This window comes from Rhododendron vialii, chromosome 1a, assembly GCF_030253575.1.
Source record: "Rhododendron vialii isolate Sample 1 chromosome 1a, ASM3025357v1".
NCBI lineage: Eukaryota > Viridiplantae > Streptophyta > Magnoliopsida > Ericales > Ericaceae > Rhododendron > Rhododendron vialii.
Genome location: NC_080557.1, coordinates 27,501 through 45,100, shown reverse-complemented (window position 1 = coordinate 45,100; position 17,600 = coordinate 27,501). Strand labels below are relative to the sequence as shown.

At 41.1% G+C, this 17,600-nt stretch overlaps 1 protein-coding gene across 8 annotated transcripts; it reads left to right on the top strand.

Annotated features, from left to right (window-relative positions):
* Positions 1-599: 599 nt before the first annotated feature.
* LOC131317630 (uncharacterized) lies at positions 600-10,632 on the top strand. Of its 8 annotated transcripts, XM_058347185.1 has the most exons (12): positions 600-1,702; positions 5,070-5,181; positions 5,278-5,374; positions 5,502-5,679; positions 5,773-5,842; positions 8,147-8,278; positions 8,377-8,464; positions 9,309-9,448; positions 9,533-9,895; positions 10,039-10,101; positions 10,301-10,429; positions 10,558-10,632. In XM_058347185.1, exons 1-12 carry the CDS (start codon positions 1,047-1,049, stop codon positions 10,558-10,560), a joined length of 2,031 nt encoding a protein of 676 aa, XP_058203168.1. In that variant the 5' UTR covers positions 600-1,046; the 3' UTR covers positions 10,561-10,632. The 8 variants fall into 8 exon arrangements, 7 of the variants coding, with proteins under 7 accessions (XP_058203168.1, XP_058203160.1, XP_058203146.1 ...); XR_009197372.1 differs by lacking the exon at positions 10,558-10,632 and having other exon boundaries at positions 9,533-9,928; positions 10,301-10,372; XM_058347177.1 differs by having other exon boundaries at positions 10,054-10,101; positions 10,301-10,632.
* Positions 10,633-17,600: the final 6,968 nt, after the last annotated feature.

Here is a 17,600-nt window from a genome sequence, read left to right as displayed (position 1 = left end):
GGCCCTTCTGCTAGGAACCAATTTTTGGTGTCTTCATAACAGTTAAAGTATGTTTCAATACGAAGATTTCGGTACCAAGATCATGAAAAACGGATAATCACACAATTAATTATGAATTTTTGAATACCGGCTCATAAGCTTTTCGTCGCAATTAGTGCTGACCTCCAGGACCAGACACCTTGAAAGTATCCATCTCGCACTGGCTCATAAGCTTTTCGTCGCTCATTGTCAGTAATTCCCGGCCGCCGCAGCCCCGCCCATCATCACTATCGCCAGTATTCCCGTTACTACCACCACCACCAGCAGTACTACTAGTGCTGTTACAATCACTAGCAGAAGTAGTATTGAAATCGGAGGCTGCCGTGATTCTTCGGCACATGCCATCGCCTTGGTTCCTTCTTTGACAAATAAAGCTTCGAGGATGAAAACGATAATGGCAATAAGAGGAATAGGGAGTAGAAGAAGAAACAAGAACGGCACTTCCATTTCTGCCGATTCTGATAAGAAACGATCTCAAAAAGGACTGTGCCATGTAGAGTGAGGAGGACATCTCCAATCACCAAAGCAAATGGGAAGAATCTTCTTCTCCTGGTTTGCTTACAAGGGTTTCAAATTGGCATCCAGAATTCCCGATAGATTTTTTCTTTCTTTGCTTCTTTTTTTAATTAAATTAATAATTACGGCCTTGACTGTTTTCTTTCTAAACATTTAAAAAAAAAGAGATAATTTTAAATTCAAATATAATGAAAATAAAAAATAATATTTCAATTATTTTTTTAACAATTGAAATATTATTTTTTATCAATGAGATTTATCAAATAAAATTTATATTGATAAAAAATTATTTACGCAAATACATAATTTTTAAATTTAAAATTATCTTTATTTTTTAAAAATTCCTATTTTAAGAAGCGGAACGGATCCTTATGTCATATTTCCTTTATTAAAAGGTATCCGGTCCCTAGACTATCTAATTGAATTATAGATAGATCACCGGTTCAGATTACTAGTAATTTTCATCCACCGGCTTGAACTAAAATTAGCGTATGGTACGCCAATGCAATACCAATAGCATTTTCGTTTTGAGATTAAATTCTTTTACATCTCCTAATCTCTTTCTGTTTTTCGGAGGAGGGGGCCTTGGAAGCACCTCTCTCTCTCTCCCTCTCTCTTTTATCCCCTTTCATCTCGGGTGGGTAAGCAAGCACAAAGCAATGTCAATGGGCTTGGGAGCCATACCTTCTTGTGCCACATCAAATGCCGCCACCATAGCTGCAGTCAGGTTAGCCAATAACCGCCAGGGCCACGTCTCATCATCTTCAGTTTTCCGAAATCAGCAGCTGCGGCGGCAAGTACTCGTTCAGAGTTCGTTATCTTCCCAACATAATAAGGATGCCAGAGTTCGTTGTCTCACGAATAACGACGAGCCTGAGGTCCCATCCCTTTCCACTCGTGCAACTTCCTCCTCTGGTTCTACAGCGTCGTCGAGCATTGGCAGCAGCAGCACCTTGGGGTTGTCTTTGGAAATCAGAGAGATAGACGAGAGGTGCAAAAAGTGGCAATGGAGAGGCTACACCATCAATTACTTATCAGTTCACGGTAGGAGAGAACAAGTACTCAATCCCGATTCAAATTCCAATTCTGATTACCCTCCTCTTCTGCTTGTTCATGGATTTGGTGCCTCCATTGCTCATTGGCGCAGGTAAAGGCTCATTTATTTTGTGTTTTCTCTATTGTTACTTGTAATATCCCTAGTCTTTAATTATGTTTTAAGTTAATTATGTGATGTAATAGGCTTAATATGTGAGTTATTGGGCTTAATTTGCTAGTTAAATGAAATTGGAACATAAGTTGGTAAATAGCACACACACACACACTCAATAGACACATAGAGCTTTCCAACGATACATCCCATGCATCATGGGTATGTCCGAGTGATAACAGATTTGCATCCAAAGTTGACCTAAATTCTGCCTTTGCACCAGTTTTTACTGTTATGTTGAAGCTATAATCGTAAGGCCGTATTTAGGTTACCCGAACTTTGTTTTTGATGTATGACCTTTGGATTCAAAGAAGAAGAAGTTTACTTTTCAATGGTTTAAGTGTTGCCCTGGAATTCATGTTGTTTAATTGGATATGGTCAAATGTAAATGATTAATTTCGCCAATTTGATATGTGGGGATAGGATGAGTTGATCTAGGTGACTAAGTGTTGGTTAAAGAGAACTAGTAAGTATAAAAGTTGATGTTATCATTTGAGATATGATGATGTGGTAGGATATATGGATTTCAAGGAAAGGTGTGGGAATAAAATGGAATATGAGTAGTGAAATGAATGGTCTGCTTAGGTTTGATTGTTTTGACTTACTTCCATGAGATTGAGATCTTATAGGATTGATTGACATGTTGGGGTACGTATTGACTAATGATTAGTTTGTTAATGAAATAGAAAATGAGAAGTGCTATGTGGATAAGTATATTGAAACAAGAACACGTCAGAACTTGTGGTGTATAAGGGATATACAATATTGGTGTATGGATATGCGAGAAAATGATTTGATTTTGATGTTAATCGATACTCAGAGAAAAATTGGATATGCGAGAAAATGATTTGATTTTGATGTTAATCGATACTCAGAGAAAAATGAACAGTTTTTCCTCTTTTTGTGTTGTATCCATGGGTTGGTTTATTATGTGTCTTTGCTATGTGTGGGAAGTGGAGAAATGTTGGATAATTGAATGGTAACAAGAAAGTCACGGATCCACTAAAAGGTGAGATGCCGGAATGAATATTGGGCGCACGGGGTCCTCAATGCCCGGAAGTGCACAATGAAAGCCATGAATCTACCGAAAGGTGTGATGCCGGAATGAATATGGGACGCACGGGGTCCCTAATGCCAGGAAGTGCACAAGAAAGCCACGGATCTACCGAAAGGTATGATGCCGGAATGAATATGGGACGCACGGGGTCCCTAATGCCCGGAAGTGCACAAGAAAGCCACGGATCTACCGAAAGGTGTGATGCCGGAATGAACATAGGACGCACGGGGTCCTTAATGCCCGGAAATAAAATCGAAACGCGTGACATGGTGAAAACGGAGAATCTTGTTATTTTTTTTATTATCATACTAAGATTGAAAATGTCAGTTTGAGTTGGTAACTTGGAACGTCTAATGTGTCAATACATGTCGTCTTTTATTTTTCCCTTTAGACCGCCAAATCATTGTGGCTTGTTCTCCTGATGTGTGATAGGCAGTTCTGTGTGAATGTATAATTGGTACCTCGTGGTGTGATGCATTGTGCGAGTTTCATGTATGGTATTTGCTTGTCAGACTTATAAGGGAAATCTTAATGTGGAGGAGTTTTGCTAGATGTTGAGATTTGAAGTTTGATTTGGGATTGACGGGTGAGTTTCCTTGTTGTTGAGGTGCGGTATTGTTCGACTTGTCATTGCTTACCTTATGTTCTAGCTCTACATGCCTAGTGTGTATATTTTTGGTGAGAGGTAGGTTGGTTGTAGGAGAAAAGGAAGTGAAAACATTTTGTTAAAGAACTCAGACTAATCTTTAGATCATTGAAATGGAAATGAAAAAGCAGGGATTGGGTTGGGTAATGCCGTAGCGGTAAGCTGAGATTTTTAAGAATATTGGTGTGTGTGGTTGAGAGTGTTGGTGTTTGAGAAATGGAGTTAACTATTTTCCAGCGTGAGTATGACATTTTGAGCTTCACTTTTTGACAAAACACGTATGCTTTTGGAAAATGTTTTCCCTTGTGATCTGTCTTCACTTCTGCATGTAATTTAGGTATGGATATCTCTACGAGCTAGTGTAGCTCACCCTATCCTTTCAGGTACTCGCCATGGCACTTAGCTTGGATTGCATGGAGTGCACATTGAGACGTCTCTTGGGAGCTTCATTGGAATTATTAAGGAGTTGTTTATCATCTAGTCTAATTCATGTTGTGTACTTCACCTGCAATTGAATGTAGTATCTTTTGGTTTGAACATATGTAAAGCTATGTATAAACTCATCTCTTTGATTATTGTGAAGCCCTTTTTAATGGAAGACGTTTTGGAGACTTCACGTAAAAAAAAAAAAAAAATTTAGAGAGAAGAAGAAGAGACTTTGATTCTTTATTTGGATTGGCATGACAGTTAAGGGTAAATATAGTATGAGAGGAAGACTTTTGTTATGGAAAATATATTATTATTGTAGTTGAAAATCGAGGGCGTGACAGCGAGAGTGATCCCTAGTCTTCACCTAGCCTGCGTAAAGGAACACCGCTAAAAGGCCACACTGGAGGAGCTCTGGAATGGCCCTCCGGCATGAGGATGAGAAATGTGCAGAGCTAGAAGGAAAGTATTAGGGTTCTAGTGGGGGAGAAGCATGTACCTCTTTAGGGTTGCCATCAAGGGATATTTATGGAGGCCTCCTTACTTGCTCTCCAAGTTTGCACATGTGCTCAGCACGCATCGGCCGATGTCACCCTGATGTCAGGATTAGGGTTTTGTAACCGTTTGGGGTATGAGTTGGCATCCCCATGTGCGCTCATCATTATCTTTCAGCGTAACTGCCGGGTGTGATGTCACAGACGCCACCCTGGCATGAAGCGGTTATTCACATGTGCACGTGCTGGCATGCCTGGGTATGGCCGAGCCTAAGAGCTCGGCTCCGGCGGCAGCATAAGTTCCTTGCTAGGAGATTCTAGGGACGTTCCCTGACCAAGCTCGGCCGTGGCCGAACCTAAAAGTCCAGCAACTTGGCCTAGCCTGATAGCAGCCCAAGGGGTCGAACTCTGAATGTCGGCGACTGGTACCCCGGCCTGGCCCTAGGGTATGCCTTAAAGCCCACGCCTGCAACCAAACCGGCCTTGGTAATCCGAGCCGTGTAGTTCGGCCCACTACAATCTATGTATAGATAAGTAGAACATACTTATTAAGTGTCTTTCTGTGCACGTTGAAGTAAAGAAAAGTTATCATTGTATGCTGATTGAATGAGTGGAGAGGTGATATCTCAATTTTCTAATATATTGTAATACTGTTCACGTGACTGACTGACCTTGTCCTTCCAGGAATATTTTGACACTGGCTCAAAGTTACACTGTGTATGCAATTGACCTTCTTGGTTTTGGCGCTTCTGATAAGCCTGAAGGATTTTCATATACCATGGATGTATGGGCTCAGGTATATCCCTAACCATGCTTGAATTCAAGTCTTTTGAATGAATTTTCAGCCCCTTAGAATGACATTGTTGTCTCACCCATACGAACTCAATGTCAGCAGTTAATTTTGGATTTCTTGGATGAAATTGTACAAAGGCCGACTGTACTAATAGGGAACTCCGTTGGTAGTCTTGCTTGCGTTATTGCTGCCTCAGGTTTGTTGTCTTGTTCTGACTGAGTGCATGATGTTTATCTCGTTTTTGAATTATTATTTGAACAATTTAGTCGGGAAACCTTTTAATAGGTTGACGCTTGACATGTTGGTTTGTTTTCTCCAACCAGATTCTAGTCAGTCCCTGGTTCGAGGGCTTGTTCTCTTGAATTGTGCAGGTGGCATGAACAATAAGGCAATTGTTGATGATTGGAGAATTAGGCTGCTGTTACCTTTGTTTTGGGTTTTTGACACCTTATTGAAGCAAAAGGCAATTGCTTCTTTCATCTTTGAGCGTGTCACCCAAAGGTGTGTTGTTTGTTAGTCATTATTTTTTTTTATTGGCATTCTGGAATATTAGTGGGATGAATGTGAAAAATTCATGGTTCATGGCTATTGCAGAGATAATCTGAGGAACATTTTACTGTCTGTTTATGGAAATAAGGAATCTGTGGATGAAGACCTGATAGAGGTATAATGATTCCCTTTGCAATATATGTTTTTGGTACCGAGTCAATGATAAGGGTCATAACACATGTAAGAACCTCGGGGACTGGATTGATGTCAAGATAACCCAAGCAGTCAGTAAATAATTTTACTAACTAAATGGGCTAAACATAATCTAATTTAAGTTGAATTTTAAAACTTGAGACATTGTCATGCTCTGTTTGGTTAACCCCATTATGATACACCACCTTATTCAACAATTCTAGCGAAATTTGCTTGGGCAAAGTCACTTGATTTTCTGGAATTATTAAATAAAGCAAGATGACGCTGAAACTTTTTGTCACTGTTACCAACTTTAGATTGTTTTGTTTGATATCGTTGGGCCCATGTCTTACCAGCTTAAGCTTTGGAAACAATTCCTTATCTAACTTCATATTTGAGCTTTGGCTCAGAAGGTATTGGGTTCAAGTCTCTTGGTTTGCATTTAGTCAACTTTTTGGTATGTTTGGTTCTGTGAACTCTGTTTAGTTTGCTTTTGTCGCTCCACGTGCAAGACAAAGTTGCATTGGACTTGGAGTGAGGGCATTGGATAGCTTAACAGAAATGTTCGCCACATATCTTAACACTTGAGCATTTGAAAAATATTGGTGATTTTTGAGGGATCAGAAACTTGCAAAACCTAGATGGTGCAAACTGTGTCAATTATTTTTTTATTTTTCTAGAAAAGAAGTAGCATTAATGTGTACTTTTATACAACTTGATTGCGGAATGCCATACATTCCAATGAGTGGTCGCGGACCTATCCCAGAGTAGTCTATTCTTCAAGTTATGAAGTTGAGATCTTGATCATTAATAATGAATGAATGGTGAACACTAATTGATGAAGTAAAATTAAAAGTCAAGATGGTTTAAATAATTCAACATGGATGAATTTACCACACGAAATGATCAGAAGTCATATTTGAACACAAATTGTTGAAAGATGCAATATAAAACAGTGATTCATGAAGAACTATGATTCAGTGATGAGTATTTAAATAGAAGCCGCTGATGTGGGAACATAACTTGGCAGTAACAATAGACATTGTTTAAAACTATCAAAGGGTCATAAGAACCTTAACCCATTTGGAAATGCATCAACATAGGAAAGAATTGAATCAAAATGCAAGTATAAAGAATTGGAGTTTTCTCTTCCAAAATTGACCCATTTGGAAACACATCAACCCAGGAAAGAATTGAATCAAAATGCAAGTACAAAGAATTGAAGTGTTCTCTTCCAAAATTGGAAGTTCAGGGAATTTAATAAGTACTCTTATTCTAGTTGAATTGAGGCTCTCTCTTTCTTGAGATGCACATATGTATTTGAAAACGTCATATGCACATGGTCTCGCACGGTAGATGCGGAGCCCATACACATCAAACGGTTCCGGGCACATGTGTGGCTAGATCCGTGCACGTCCATCTATATCCCTAGCATTCTTTCGGTTTGCACTATGATTGAGCAATGTTCAGCATGTATGCTTCCCCTATAAATGTGCAGATCATTAAGAAACCAGCAAATGATGGGGGGGCGCTCGATGCTTTTGTGTCCATAGTGACAGGATCACCGGGGCCGAATCCTGTGCAGTTGATGCCGAGGATCACCTTACCTGTTTTAGTTTTATGGGGTGACAAAGACCCATTTACCCCACTTGACGGTCCTGTTGGTACATACTTCTCGACTCTTCCTGCTCAAGTACCAAATATTAGCCTTTTTGTTCTGGAAGGCGTTGGTCATTGTCCTCATGATGACAGACCAGATTTGGTGCATGAAAAGTTGCTGCCTTGGCTTGACGATCTTCTTCCTGCTTTGTAATACATCACATTTTGTTTACCTCCTGCTTGCAGTTGTTGAGTACGTTATTTGATATCTCAATAGATTCAAGTCCCTCAATTAATCATTGACGATTTGATATTCTGCCGCACAAACAACGAATATGTCGTGTTGTAATAACATGGATTTTTTGTTCTGTTTGGCTTGCAATCTTTGTTGTCAAATTTAAGAAGGTTATAATTACACACCAAGGCTACATATGTTTAGGGTTTAGGGATCGGGTGTACGTGTAGGTTTTAGGGAATGGGGTTTAGGATATAGGGATTTTGGTTTTGGTTTAAGGCTTAGCGTATAGAACAAGTTGTTGTATGATACTCTGGATGACATGGTCTTTCAGAAAAGAAACAACGAACTCATAGGGACAAATGGTTTCAGGCCTAATTATTGGGGCACACTCTATCTGTCCTATTTTCTGGACTACCATTACCATTAGCCTTTCTAAAAGAATACTTGTAGGGGACATATGAACGAGTAATGCCTAAAAACGTGAAGGGGATTATACACAAAGGGAGGGGTTATGCAGCGTCGGTAGAACTGCCTGCTCTTCTCAATTTGAGGCACTCATCTTCCTCAATAGACGATGACTCGGTTAATTCTCTCTCTCTTTCTCTCTCTCCAACACCCAAACACACACAGAGACGTATCTTTTGTGTATGCTAATTGATCATTTTGACTGCATATTTTAGTATAACTTGGGCGGCCGCAGGGAGGATCCTAATCAAGCAGGCTATAAGTGGCGCATGGTTATAGCCTATGACGGCACTCGATTTTCAGGTGTTTCCTAACTTGTCTTTCACTAGTCAATTATTATTGCTATTGAAGAGTCTATAGACATCTAAGTTAGTATCAGATTAGTGGATGAGATTATGGCAATTCAAAAACAGAATATACTATAGGAGGTTTTATAATTGTTGTGATGGAATTTCACTCTTCAACACTTAGCTACAATACATATACATATATTTATATATGTGTATACTCTTTATAGCAGAGTCGTCACCGATGCAGTATTCCCAGTATGTGTTCTTTACTTAATATTTCATTGTCAACCATGGAAAAACTCTTTATTTTGTCACTGTCTTGTTCTTGTGCATCATCTTTTGTGGATAAATTTGCACAAATTAATTACTTTGTCCCTACGCAAGTAGAAGACCACCTGCTTATACCTTGCAGATGTCATTGCTCTGTATGGCTTTGGATCTATCTTATTCGTTGTGTGTGGATATTGGTATTCTGTCTTCTTGGGTACTTTTAGTGTGGTCGGTCTGGTCTACAAAAAATGCCCAAAATCATATGGTTTTAGAGCTATGGTGTTCCAAAACCATATGGTTTCACTTTTCATTGTCTTGGTAATTATTAATGCCCTCCACATTTCATTGAGTTGTCATGCTAGAGCTATAAATAGTCATTGAAAACTTGGAGATGAGACCCACCAAGTGGGATAAGGGAATCCTTCCATTATTATTCTCCTTCTTTCTCTTAGTTTAAGAACCCCCAATAGAGACTGGTACGATTCGATACAATTTTTTCTCCATTCGGGTTTGATTATGTTGCAGCTTGATAATTCCGAGTAGTATTCTCAATGTCCCATTGGATGAACTGCATTGCATTGTTTCAGGTTGGCAATATCAGCCGTCTCCGCCAACCATACAAAGCATTGTGGAGAAAGCTTTAACTCAAATAACAAAACAAGAACGGAGGGATCTCCATTTGGTTGGAGCAAGTAGAACCGATAGTGGAGTCCATGCGTGGGGTCAGGTATGAGTATTCTCTCCTCTGCTCTCTTGTGGGGATTGTAGTAACACATAAATCAGGTGAACTCAAATTGTATTTAGCTTCCAGGTGGCACACTTTGTTACTCCTTTCAACTATGACAGATTGGATAGCATTCATGCAGCCCTAAATGGTCTTCTTCCTTCAGATATCCGAATCAGAGAGATTAGCCCTGCAGCGCCTGAATTTCATGCTCGATTTTCAGCAAAGAGCAAGATTTATCACTACAAAATATACAACAGCAGTATCATGGACCCATTTCAGCGCCACTATGCTTACCATAACGTTTATAAACTAAATAGTGATGTCATGAGGGAAGCTGCAAAGCATTTCATTGGGAAGCATGACTTTTCTTCTTTTGTCAATGCATCACACAATGATCGATCACCAGATCCAGTGAAGAATATATTCCGCTTTGATATAACTGAAATGGTAATTGTGACTTGACCAAGCTATGTACCTTAGGTGATGGGATTTCTGGTTTTCTTCCTCTCTCCAATTTCTTTTTCGGTTTCTTTGCACTGATACACACCAATGATCGTTATGAATTTGACGGCTGACGTGTCATTTTTTAGGGACCTCTTTTGCAGCTTGAAGTCGAAGGCTCTGGCTTCTTATATAGACAAGTGCGAAACATGGTATAATTAGTTCTTTTGAATCTTTTGCTGTTCTCAGTTTTGTCATAGTCCGCCTATGTAGTTCTTAGTTTTGTGGAATTGATGATAGTTTTTTTCATGATCTTGTATGTGCGATCGAAACTTTAGGAGGTTAGTAGGAATGAGGCATTTGGAGTGTAGCCTGTAATGCTTTAAGATCATTTGAAATCTACTCTGGCAGGTTGCTTTATTGCTGCAAATCGGAAGGGAAGCAATTCCACCTGACATCGTTCCCAAAATTTTGGCAACTCGAAATCGCAAGGAGCTTGCAAAGGTTGCTTTACCTGCTCCACCGCATGGCCTGTGTCTTGTAAGTGTCAGTTACAATGAAGAACACTTGCGGCTGCCAGCAGGTTGCTCTTCAATTAGTTTTGGTAGGCATCATAGCATAAGCAAATGCAAGCTTCCATTTTTCTAAGATATTCTTATGTATGGCAGTAGGGGAATGCTAGAAGCACATGTTTTAAATTCTCCGGGAATTCTATCAGATGGTCAATTGGAACTTGTTGAATAGCCTTCAGTTTCAGATAATAGATGTTAAAACTACACTAGTTCATTTGAGGGTTGCTAAATGTGCGCCGAAAGGGTTCAGCATTTAGGGTTGTAAATCCAGGGCTTAATGGTTTTAGGGGTTTAGGCTTTAAGAGTTTGCAGTTGGTGTATAGTGGTTTAAGTTCTAGGGTTTAGGGTTTGGTGTAATTAATATGTATAGCCATTCGAACCCCCACCATTTAAGGCAGTTTAAAACGGTTTCATCTTGAGCCATAAATTTTGATCCAAATCACAGTATAAACCCCCAAAAGATCTACTCCTTACTCAACGAGGTATAACATTTCTACAAAAAGTTCTAGTTGATTAGACATCGGTTACTCAGTGGCCAAAGTACATTGTTCTTGAAAAAATAAATGGCAAATATGATTTTATGATTGCACTTTAAATATTCAATCATATAGTTGTCAATATTGATCAACTCGATTTTGTTTTGGGGATTTTCTAATCGTTCAGTTTTGTAATGTTAACGGTCTAGATCAAATTTTGACTTGGAATAAAATTGTTGCTTGAGGCATAGCAGGCTCCCAAATCTCCATTTAAGTAGCCATATACATGAAGCTCATATGCTATACATAGCTCAAGAGCGTGACTAAGAACTTTTACGTCGTCATTCTTTGTTTCGCTTCTGATTTCCATGGTGTCTATACATTTGAAATAGTGATATTTTGCTCTTTTTTTTTGTTGCCAATTGCATGACTTTTGTTAATTTTAATTATGTTAAGTAATTGGATGACCTCTCTGCAATCGTTCATCATCTTTTACAACAAACACAAAATATAAAAGAAAATAATCACTCCTTCGGTCCCAAATTGTTGGTCCTTTCAAAATGTCGTGCATTTTTAATTGAAACGTAAAGTTTTTCTATGCATACTTATTGAATTTTTTTTCACCATATTAAAGAACTCTCGTGATGTACATTGAGAAGCGATTAACAAGTGGTAACCCTTGTGATGTAGGGAAATAATAGAAAATAGTTCTACATTGATTACAAAGGTAGATAATTGTACATACAAAGAAAATAGATAGAGACAGTTGACATACTCCCTCCATCTCCTTTTTAAAATTCAGTATTTCATTTTGGGCTGTCCTTTAATAAGTGTCCATTTTGTAAAGTTAGTGGGTAAAAGTTGGTTCATTTTTCATTTTGCTCTTAAAAGTAGATTCCATTTTGAAAAGTTAGTAAGTAAAAGTGTAATGATGATGTTTTCATAGAGGGTAAGTAAGGAAAGTAGAGGTAAAAGTTGATGTGAAATGTGTAATGATGATATTTTCTTAATAAGTTAGCGTTAAAAAAACGGGACACTTAAAAAGGGACGGAGAGAGTATTTATTTAGTAATTGTGGTGACTTTTTTTGACTTGGTGTTTACACCCGTTTTTAGCACCTAGTCCTGGGCAAGCGTTGGAAGGTCATTTAGTTATCTTTTAATAAATTGGGCCAATAGGTAGAGATGTATCGGAAAAAATTAATGGGCCAAAGCAGTCTTGGTTGGGCCCAATTAATTTTTAGCCCATTTCGATCTAGAGTTTGGATTTGTGGGCTCTGGGCTATATTCTGAAAAGATCAAAGTGAGGCCCAGTCGGTTTGTTATGGGAATAAGGCCTTGTATATTTTTAATTTGTTCAAAAGGCCCAAGACCGTGGTAGTTAAATGGCATTCTGGAAGGATCCCATGAAAATAAGAGAATGGGATCATGGGGGTTAAAAATTGATTGGCCATTTTAGCCGTTTGCCTGGGTCAAAATGGCCACTACTCTTTGATTCCCACATAAATAGGTGGTGGAAGAAATTTACTATCTCTGATAACTGCCCATGATCAAAGAAGCACATGTGCATTACTCTAATAACTTCCCATAACCGTTGCATTATAGAGGGAAAATTGGGAGATCATGGGACACTTGTCGCCACGAGGTGAAGACAACAAATCCTCTTGCATGCAAAACTGTGGATGCTCTTTGCCTATAAATACTAGAAGTTAAGAAGAAAAAATGGTCCACACACTAATTAAGCTCAACGCTTAAACCAAAGCCTTCCCAGCGAAGCAAATATCTCATTTCTATCTCTCTTGTATCCCAATTTTGTTATTCCGACATAATAAAGTTATTTCTATCTCTCTTGTATCCCCAACTTTATTATTACGACATAATAAAGTTATTCTACATTGTTACTTCTTTTCCTATACGGTTAGGAAATTATTAAGTTCTCGCTCGTAGAGGCAAAACCACGAACCAACACTGCAATCCAACCGTTAGGTTTGCAGCACTTTCGCCCTCACGGTTAAGCAGTCAGAAAAGGGGCACTTAGTCCTTTATGTTGGACGCAAAAAGTCCTGGCACGCCTGCTCAGTCTTTGAGCCATTTCGGAGCTGAAATTTTTTTTGGCACGCTTGGTGGGACCCTAATCGTCTACGGGTTTTATTATGGCAAGGAAGCAACAACAGCAGCAACAATCGGATCCACCACAAAGTCCTGAGGGAGTGGCAGTCGATGTGCCATTACTCGAGGAGGCTGGTCCTCAAATCAGCGCTTAAGATCTTAGCGATGCTACCGACAGCATCAAAAATTATATGTTTTTGGCAGGACATGAGATCTCCCGCGATGTGACACTCTCAATTTCACAATTGTTCTCTCAGTCCTTGGAACCTCTGACCATAACGGTCAACAAAATGGTTGCTACGCTTATAGAGAGGCTACTGCTCGCTCTTTAGCAGTAGAGCTTTCCATAGTTTGGTGTTTATGGCAACGGTCAAGACCAAGCTGGCTTATTAGGGGTACCTCCCCATCCTCAAATATTTTACCATGCTACCTTGTCCAGTAGCCCCGCACTCGGGGGGCAAAAGGAGAAGAGAGTTGTGATTGGAGGAGCCCAGTCGCCTCAAGCAAATAACGATCAAAGGTTTGTTTTGGTTGAAGACTTGAACAAACCTGACAAGACGGACAAAAGGCCTTTGCAAAGAGGCCAGGGCTCTGGAAAGGACAAAAGAGTTGCCCATACTCTTCAAAGCATTGATACTCGGGGGGCAAGTCCAGCCCAGAACCAACAAGCACAAGAGGCACACTCGCAGCCGCCTTCTGTGCCAGACCTAGTTATGGGAAGGGATCAAGTCCTGAACTTGCTCCAGGAACAGTTAGGGCCTGGTTTCAGACTTTTGCGAAGGCCAATGTATAGGAAGCCTCATACCGAGGAGGTGGACAATACACCTTTCCCGAAGGGCTATAGAGTTCCAGAATTTCAGACCTTCAATGGTGAAAGCGCAGTCAACAGTGGAGCACATTGCCAGGTTTCAAGTTCAATGTGGAGAGGCTGGCACCATTGATGCTCTAAAGTAGAGGCTTTTTCCCAATTCTCTTACTGAGACAGCCTTCACTTGGTACATCAACTTGCCACCTAACTCGGTGCATACCTTTAGGGTTTGGGTTTTAGGGTTTGGGGTTTGGGGTTTTCGGGTTTAGGGTTTAGGGTTTAGGGGGTTTGGGGTTTTGGGTTTTGGGGTTTTGAGGTTAGGGTTTTGGGGTTAGGGTTTAGGGTTCCGGGGGTCCAGGGGTCCAGGGCTCAGGGTTCAAGGTTTTTTAAGGTTCAGGGTTTAGGGGTTAGGGTTTAGGGTTTACGATTTCGGGTTTACGGTTTCGGGCTTAGGGTTTAGGGTTTAGGGTTTCGGGTTTCGGTTTCGGTTGGGGGCTTAGGGCTTATGGTTTAGGGTTAGGGGCTTAGGGTTTAGGGTTTAGGGTATAGGGTTTAGGGTTTAGGGGTTTAGGGGTTTGGGGTTAGGGGTTTCAGGGTTTAGGGTTTAGGGGTTAGGGGTTCGGGTTTCGGGGTTCGGGGTTAGGGTTTAGGGTTTAGGGGTTAGGGTTTAGGGTTTAGGGTTTAGGGTTTAGGAATTAGGAAGCCGTCTCCTTATTCACTAGACTTTCAGTAAAACAATGACTATTGGTGCCCGGGTTATAAAGAAAAGACTCTATCAACAGAAGACAGAGATAACTTGGACAGCTTGAAGGTTGATCCGTGTGCCGAGTTTGATCTTTTCTTTCGTGTGATGGATGAAACTTAGTTTCCCATTGAAAATGAGAGTGACAAGTGTGCCGATCCAGCCGGTATCGAGAGCTCTAATGATCATGGCGATGAAGAAAACTAGGTAACCTTAAGAGGCCTGGCCTACTTGCCCCCTAAAGTCGAGTTAGTGCTATGTACGTCATACATACTAGGCGAAACCACCAGACAAAATGTTAAAATACTTCGGGTGCACAAAGTAGCTTAATCCTGATTCAATTAGGGCTTAGGTGCTTAGTTGCGAGTCTCCTGCCGAGCCTCTTCCTTGTTCCTTAGGCTGCCCCTTGAGGGCGCATTATTGAGTCGATGCTGTTACGGCTTTACGAGGTGGAGATATCTAGGATTGCTGTGGATTGATGTAGCTTTCATTCTGAGGTAGCTCTTTCGAGAGCTTCCTTGTCGTGTGTAATAGAATTCTGGTTAAAGGGTCTTATCTTACTATTTCCTTCCATAAGGCCTTTCTTCATGCCGGAGCATCCTTTTCGAAAGACTCAACTGCCTCTGCTCGGATCAATGCGTCTTCCGCTTCTTTTCCTGCTTCTGCACCTACTGGGAAGAATGGGCTAAAGCCCTGCGGGCAGCTGGGAGAGGGGAATAGGTGGAGCATTTCAAGGTAGGTCTTTAGCTGCTCCAACGAATCGAGTTGTCTACGATATCCAAGCATGCAAGCAAGTCTTCGGGAATGGAATCGACCTGCCTACCTTCGGTCTAATGGCCGCGGGAGGGGAAGGGCTTTAAGCCGAGTGCTTGCTTGCAAGAATCGACATCGAAAAGTCACTCTCAATCACAGCCTGAAATGGGGCTACAAGGGCGGATTTCGGGTTACTGTGAAAAGCAGAGTCCTTTGTGCTGGCCAGTAGTTCGATTGATTGCTTGCTATCAGGGCAACTATTCGTGTTTGTGTGTTTCCAATTGGTCATTCTTAAGAGTTCACCTTCCCTTCCAAAGGATAGTTCAGTGAGCAAGGGCTTGCTTTCAACATTTGGAAGGGGAGAGGAATGACCGGATCTCTATCCATAGTTGTCTGTATTGATATAGATCCTCCGGTTAAGCCTATGGAACAGAGGGAAGAAATCAAGAAAGAAAAGAATACAGCTGCAATCAGTAATAGAAATGCTTTGAAATCCCTATCCCTGAGCTCATATCTGTCCGTCCATCTATTTACTTAATATCAACTGTGTTCTCCCCGGCTCCGATACTTCCTCTTGACCGGCGATCAGATCAAACGAGGGTACTCGCTAAGGAACCTCTCCTCTAGCTCCTCGACTGGCAGTTCCGCTTCCAATTGATTGAACCTGACGGAACCACTCCTTCTAAAGCTAACAACGAACTGAGATAAAGGGGAGTGCTGCCTAGATAGATTCATTGATTCGGATCAACGAGATTACTGCTGTTCCAAAGGATAGTGTTTAAAGTCCCAAGACCCGTTAGCCAAAGACCCTGGTTCTCATCGTTGATTTGGATGTTTTGCCAATGGAAGGTGGGAAGTAGATAGACACAGGTGCCGTTGATCGGAATGATGGCGGAACGGAACTCGTGCGAAAACTGTGGTCCATCAGATCAAGAAAAGGATCCGTCGAGTAGATTTGTTTCTTTCTTTCCGAGCTTCAATGCTTTTGCTTAACAAGCAGTCAGTCGAGAAAGACATCAAGAAATGAAGATAGACGAGTGGATTCCCCTTATTCCAGGCACTAAGCGTGATCCCCAGGGAAGACTCGGGGTATGACCCGACAGGAAAGCTAGCTACTCACCAAGAGATTAGACGGAACAGAGAATGACTTCAACAATTCCTCTGGCAAAATCCTCTGATACTAGAGAAAAATGAACAGATAACCAGGAAAGGCAGATCGGGAAGAAGTTCCTTATCTTGATTTAGGAATAGTGACTGGTAACTAAGCGCATCTACTACTCTAGTCCTTACTAAAGGAAGGAAGAGAGGACTGCTTACCGGTAGCTAATCTTTGCTCTTCTCTCTTTAGCAAGAGGACGATGGAACTAGAAAAGTGTGGTAACGCAGGGTACCCTTTTCTCGACCCAAAGAAGGTTTAGTCAGGACGTCGTTCCCCTCCTTTGTGGTGGTTTTTCAACCCGTTGCTTCGACTTGGGAAATTGCATCTGGATCCTCTCAAACTCCGACAGACACCGCATTATCTGCATCACCAGTTCTAGGCATATAGTATGTTCCAGAGCCCTTAGTCGCGAAGTTAGAAGCAACTATTGATAGATAGTGCCCGATTTCAATATCCTGCCTGCGAATCGAAGCTGTCATCTCTGACGCTCATGGATGAATCACCCGCCGGAAAGGAAGGGGCCTTCCCCTCCCCTCATTAGCCAAGTTGGAAATGGAAGTGGTTGGCTTGCTACGACTAGCCGGAATAGAATGAAGGAATGATGGAATCTCCCACCATTTCAGAGCCAAGCCTTAGAGAGACGGCCAACAAGCCGTATCTTGCTGGTATGGATGGGAGGATCGGTTGAGAAAGGAATGCTTAACTACCGACAGGAAAGCCAGCCAACGTAGAAGGTGGATAATAGCAAGGCAACTGGATGCCCGGGGACCAAGATAATAGCGAGGCATAGTTTCTTCGGGGAAGCCGCAAGCTTTGGACACTACTATATTCATTCGACTTCATCCTTATCACAAGCGAGACCCCCCTTTCTAAAAATGCTCTAATAGTTCCGACTTCTTAACAGAAAAGGTTCAGAAGGACCCGAAATCAACACTTCCTTGAAACGATCTCTAAGTATATATCAGGTGAGTGTGCTACACTCCAGCCATGAGCGCCCCTATGACATAAGCGCTCTTGGGTGGGGTGGGCCATCACATCATTCGCCAGGTCTTTGAGTGCCCGTCGTACCACGTGGTTGGTGCACTAGGCTGATC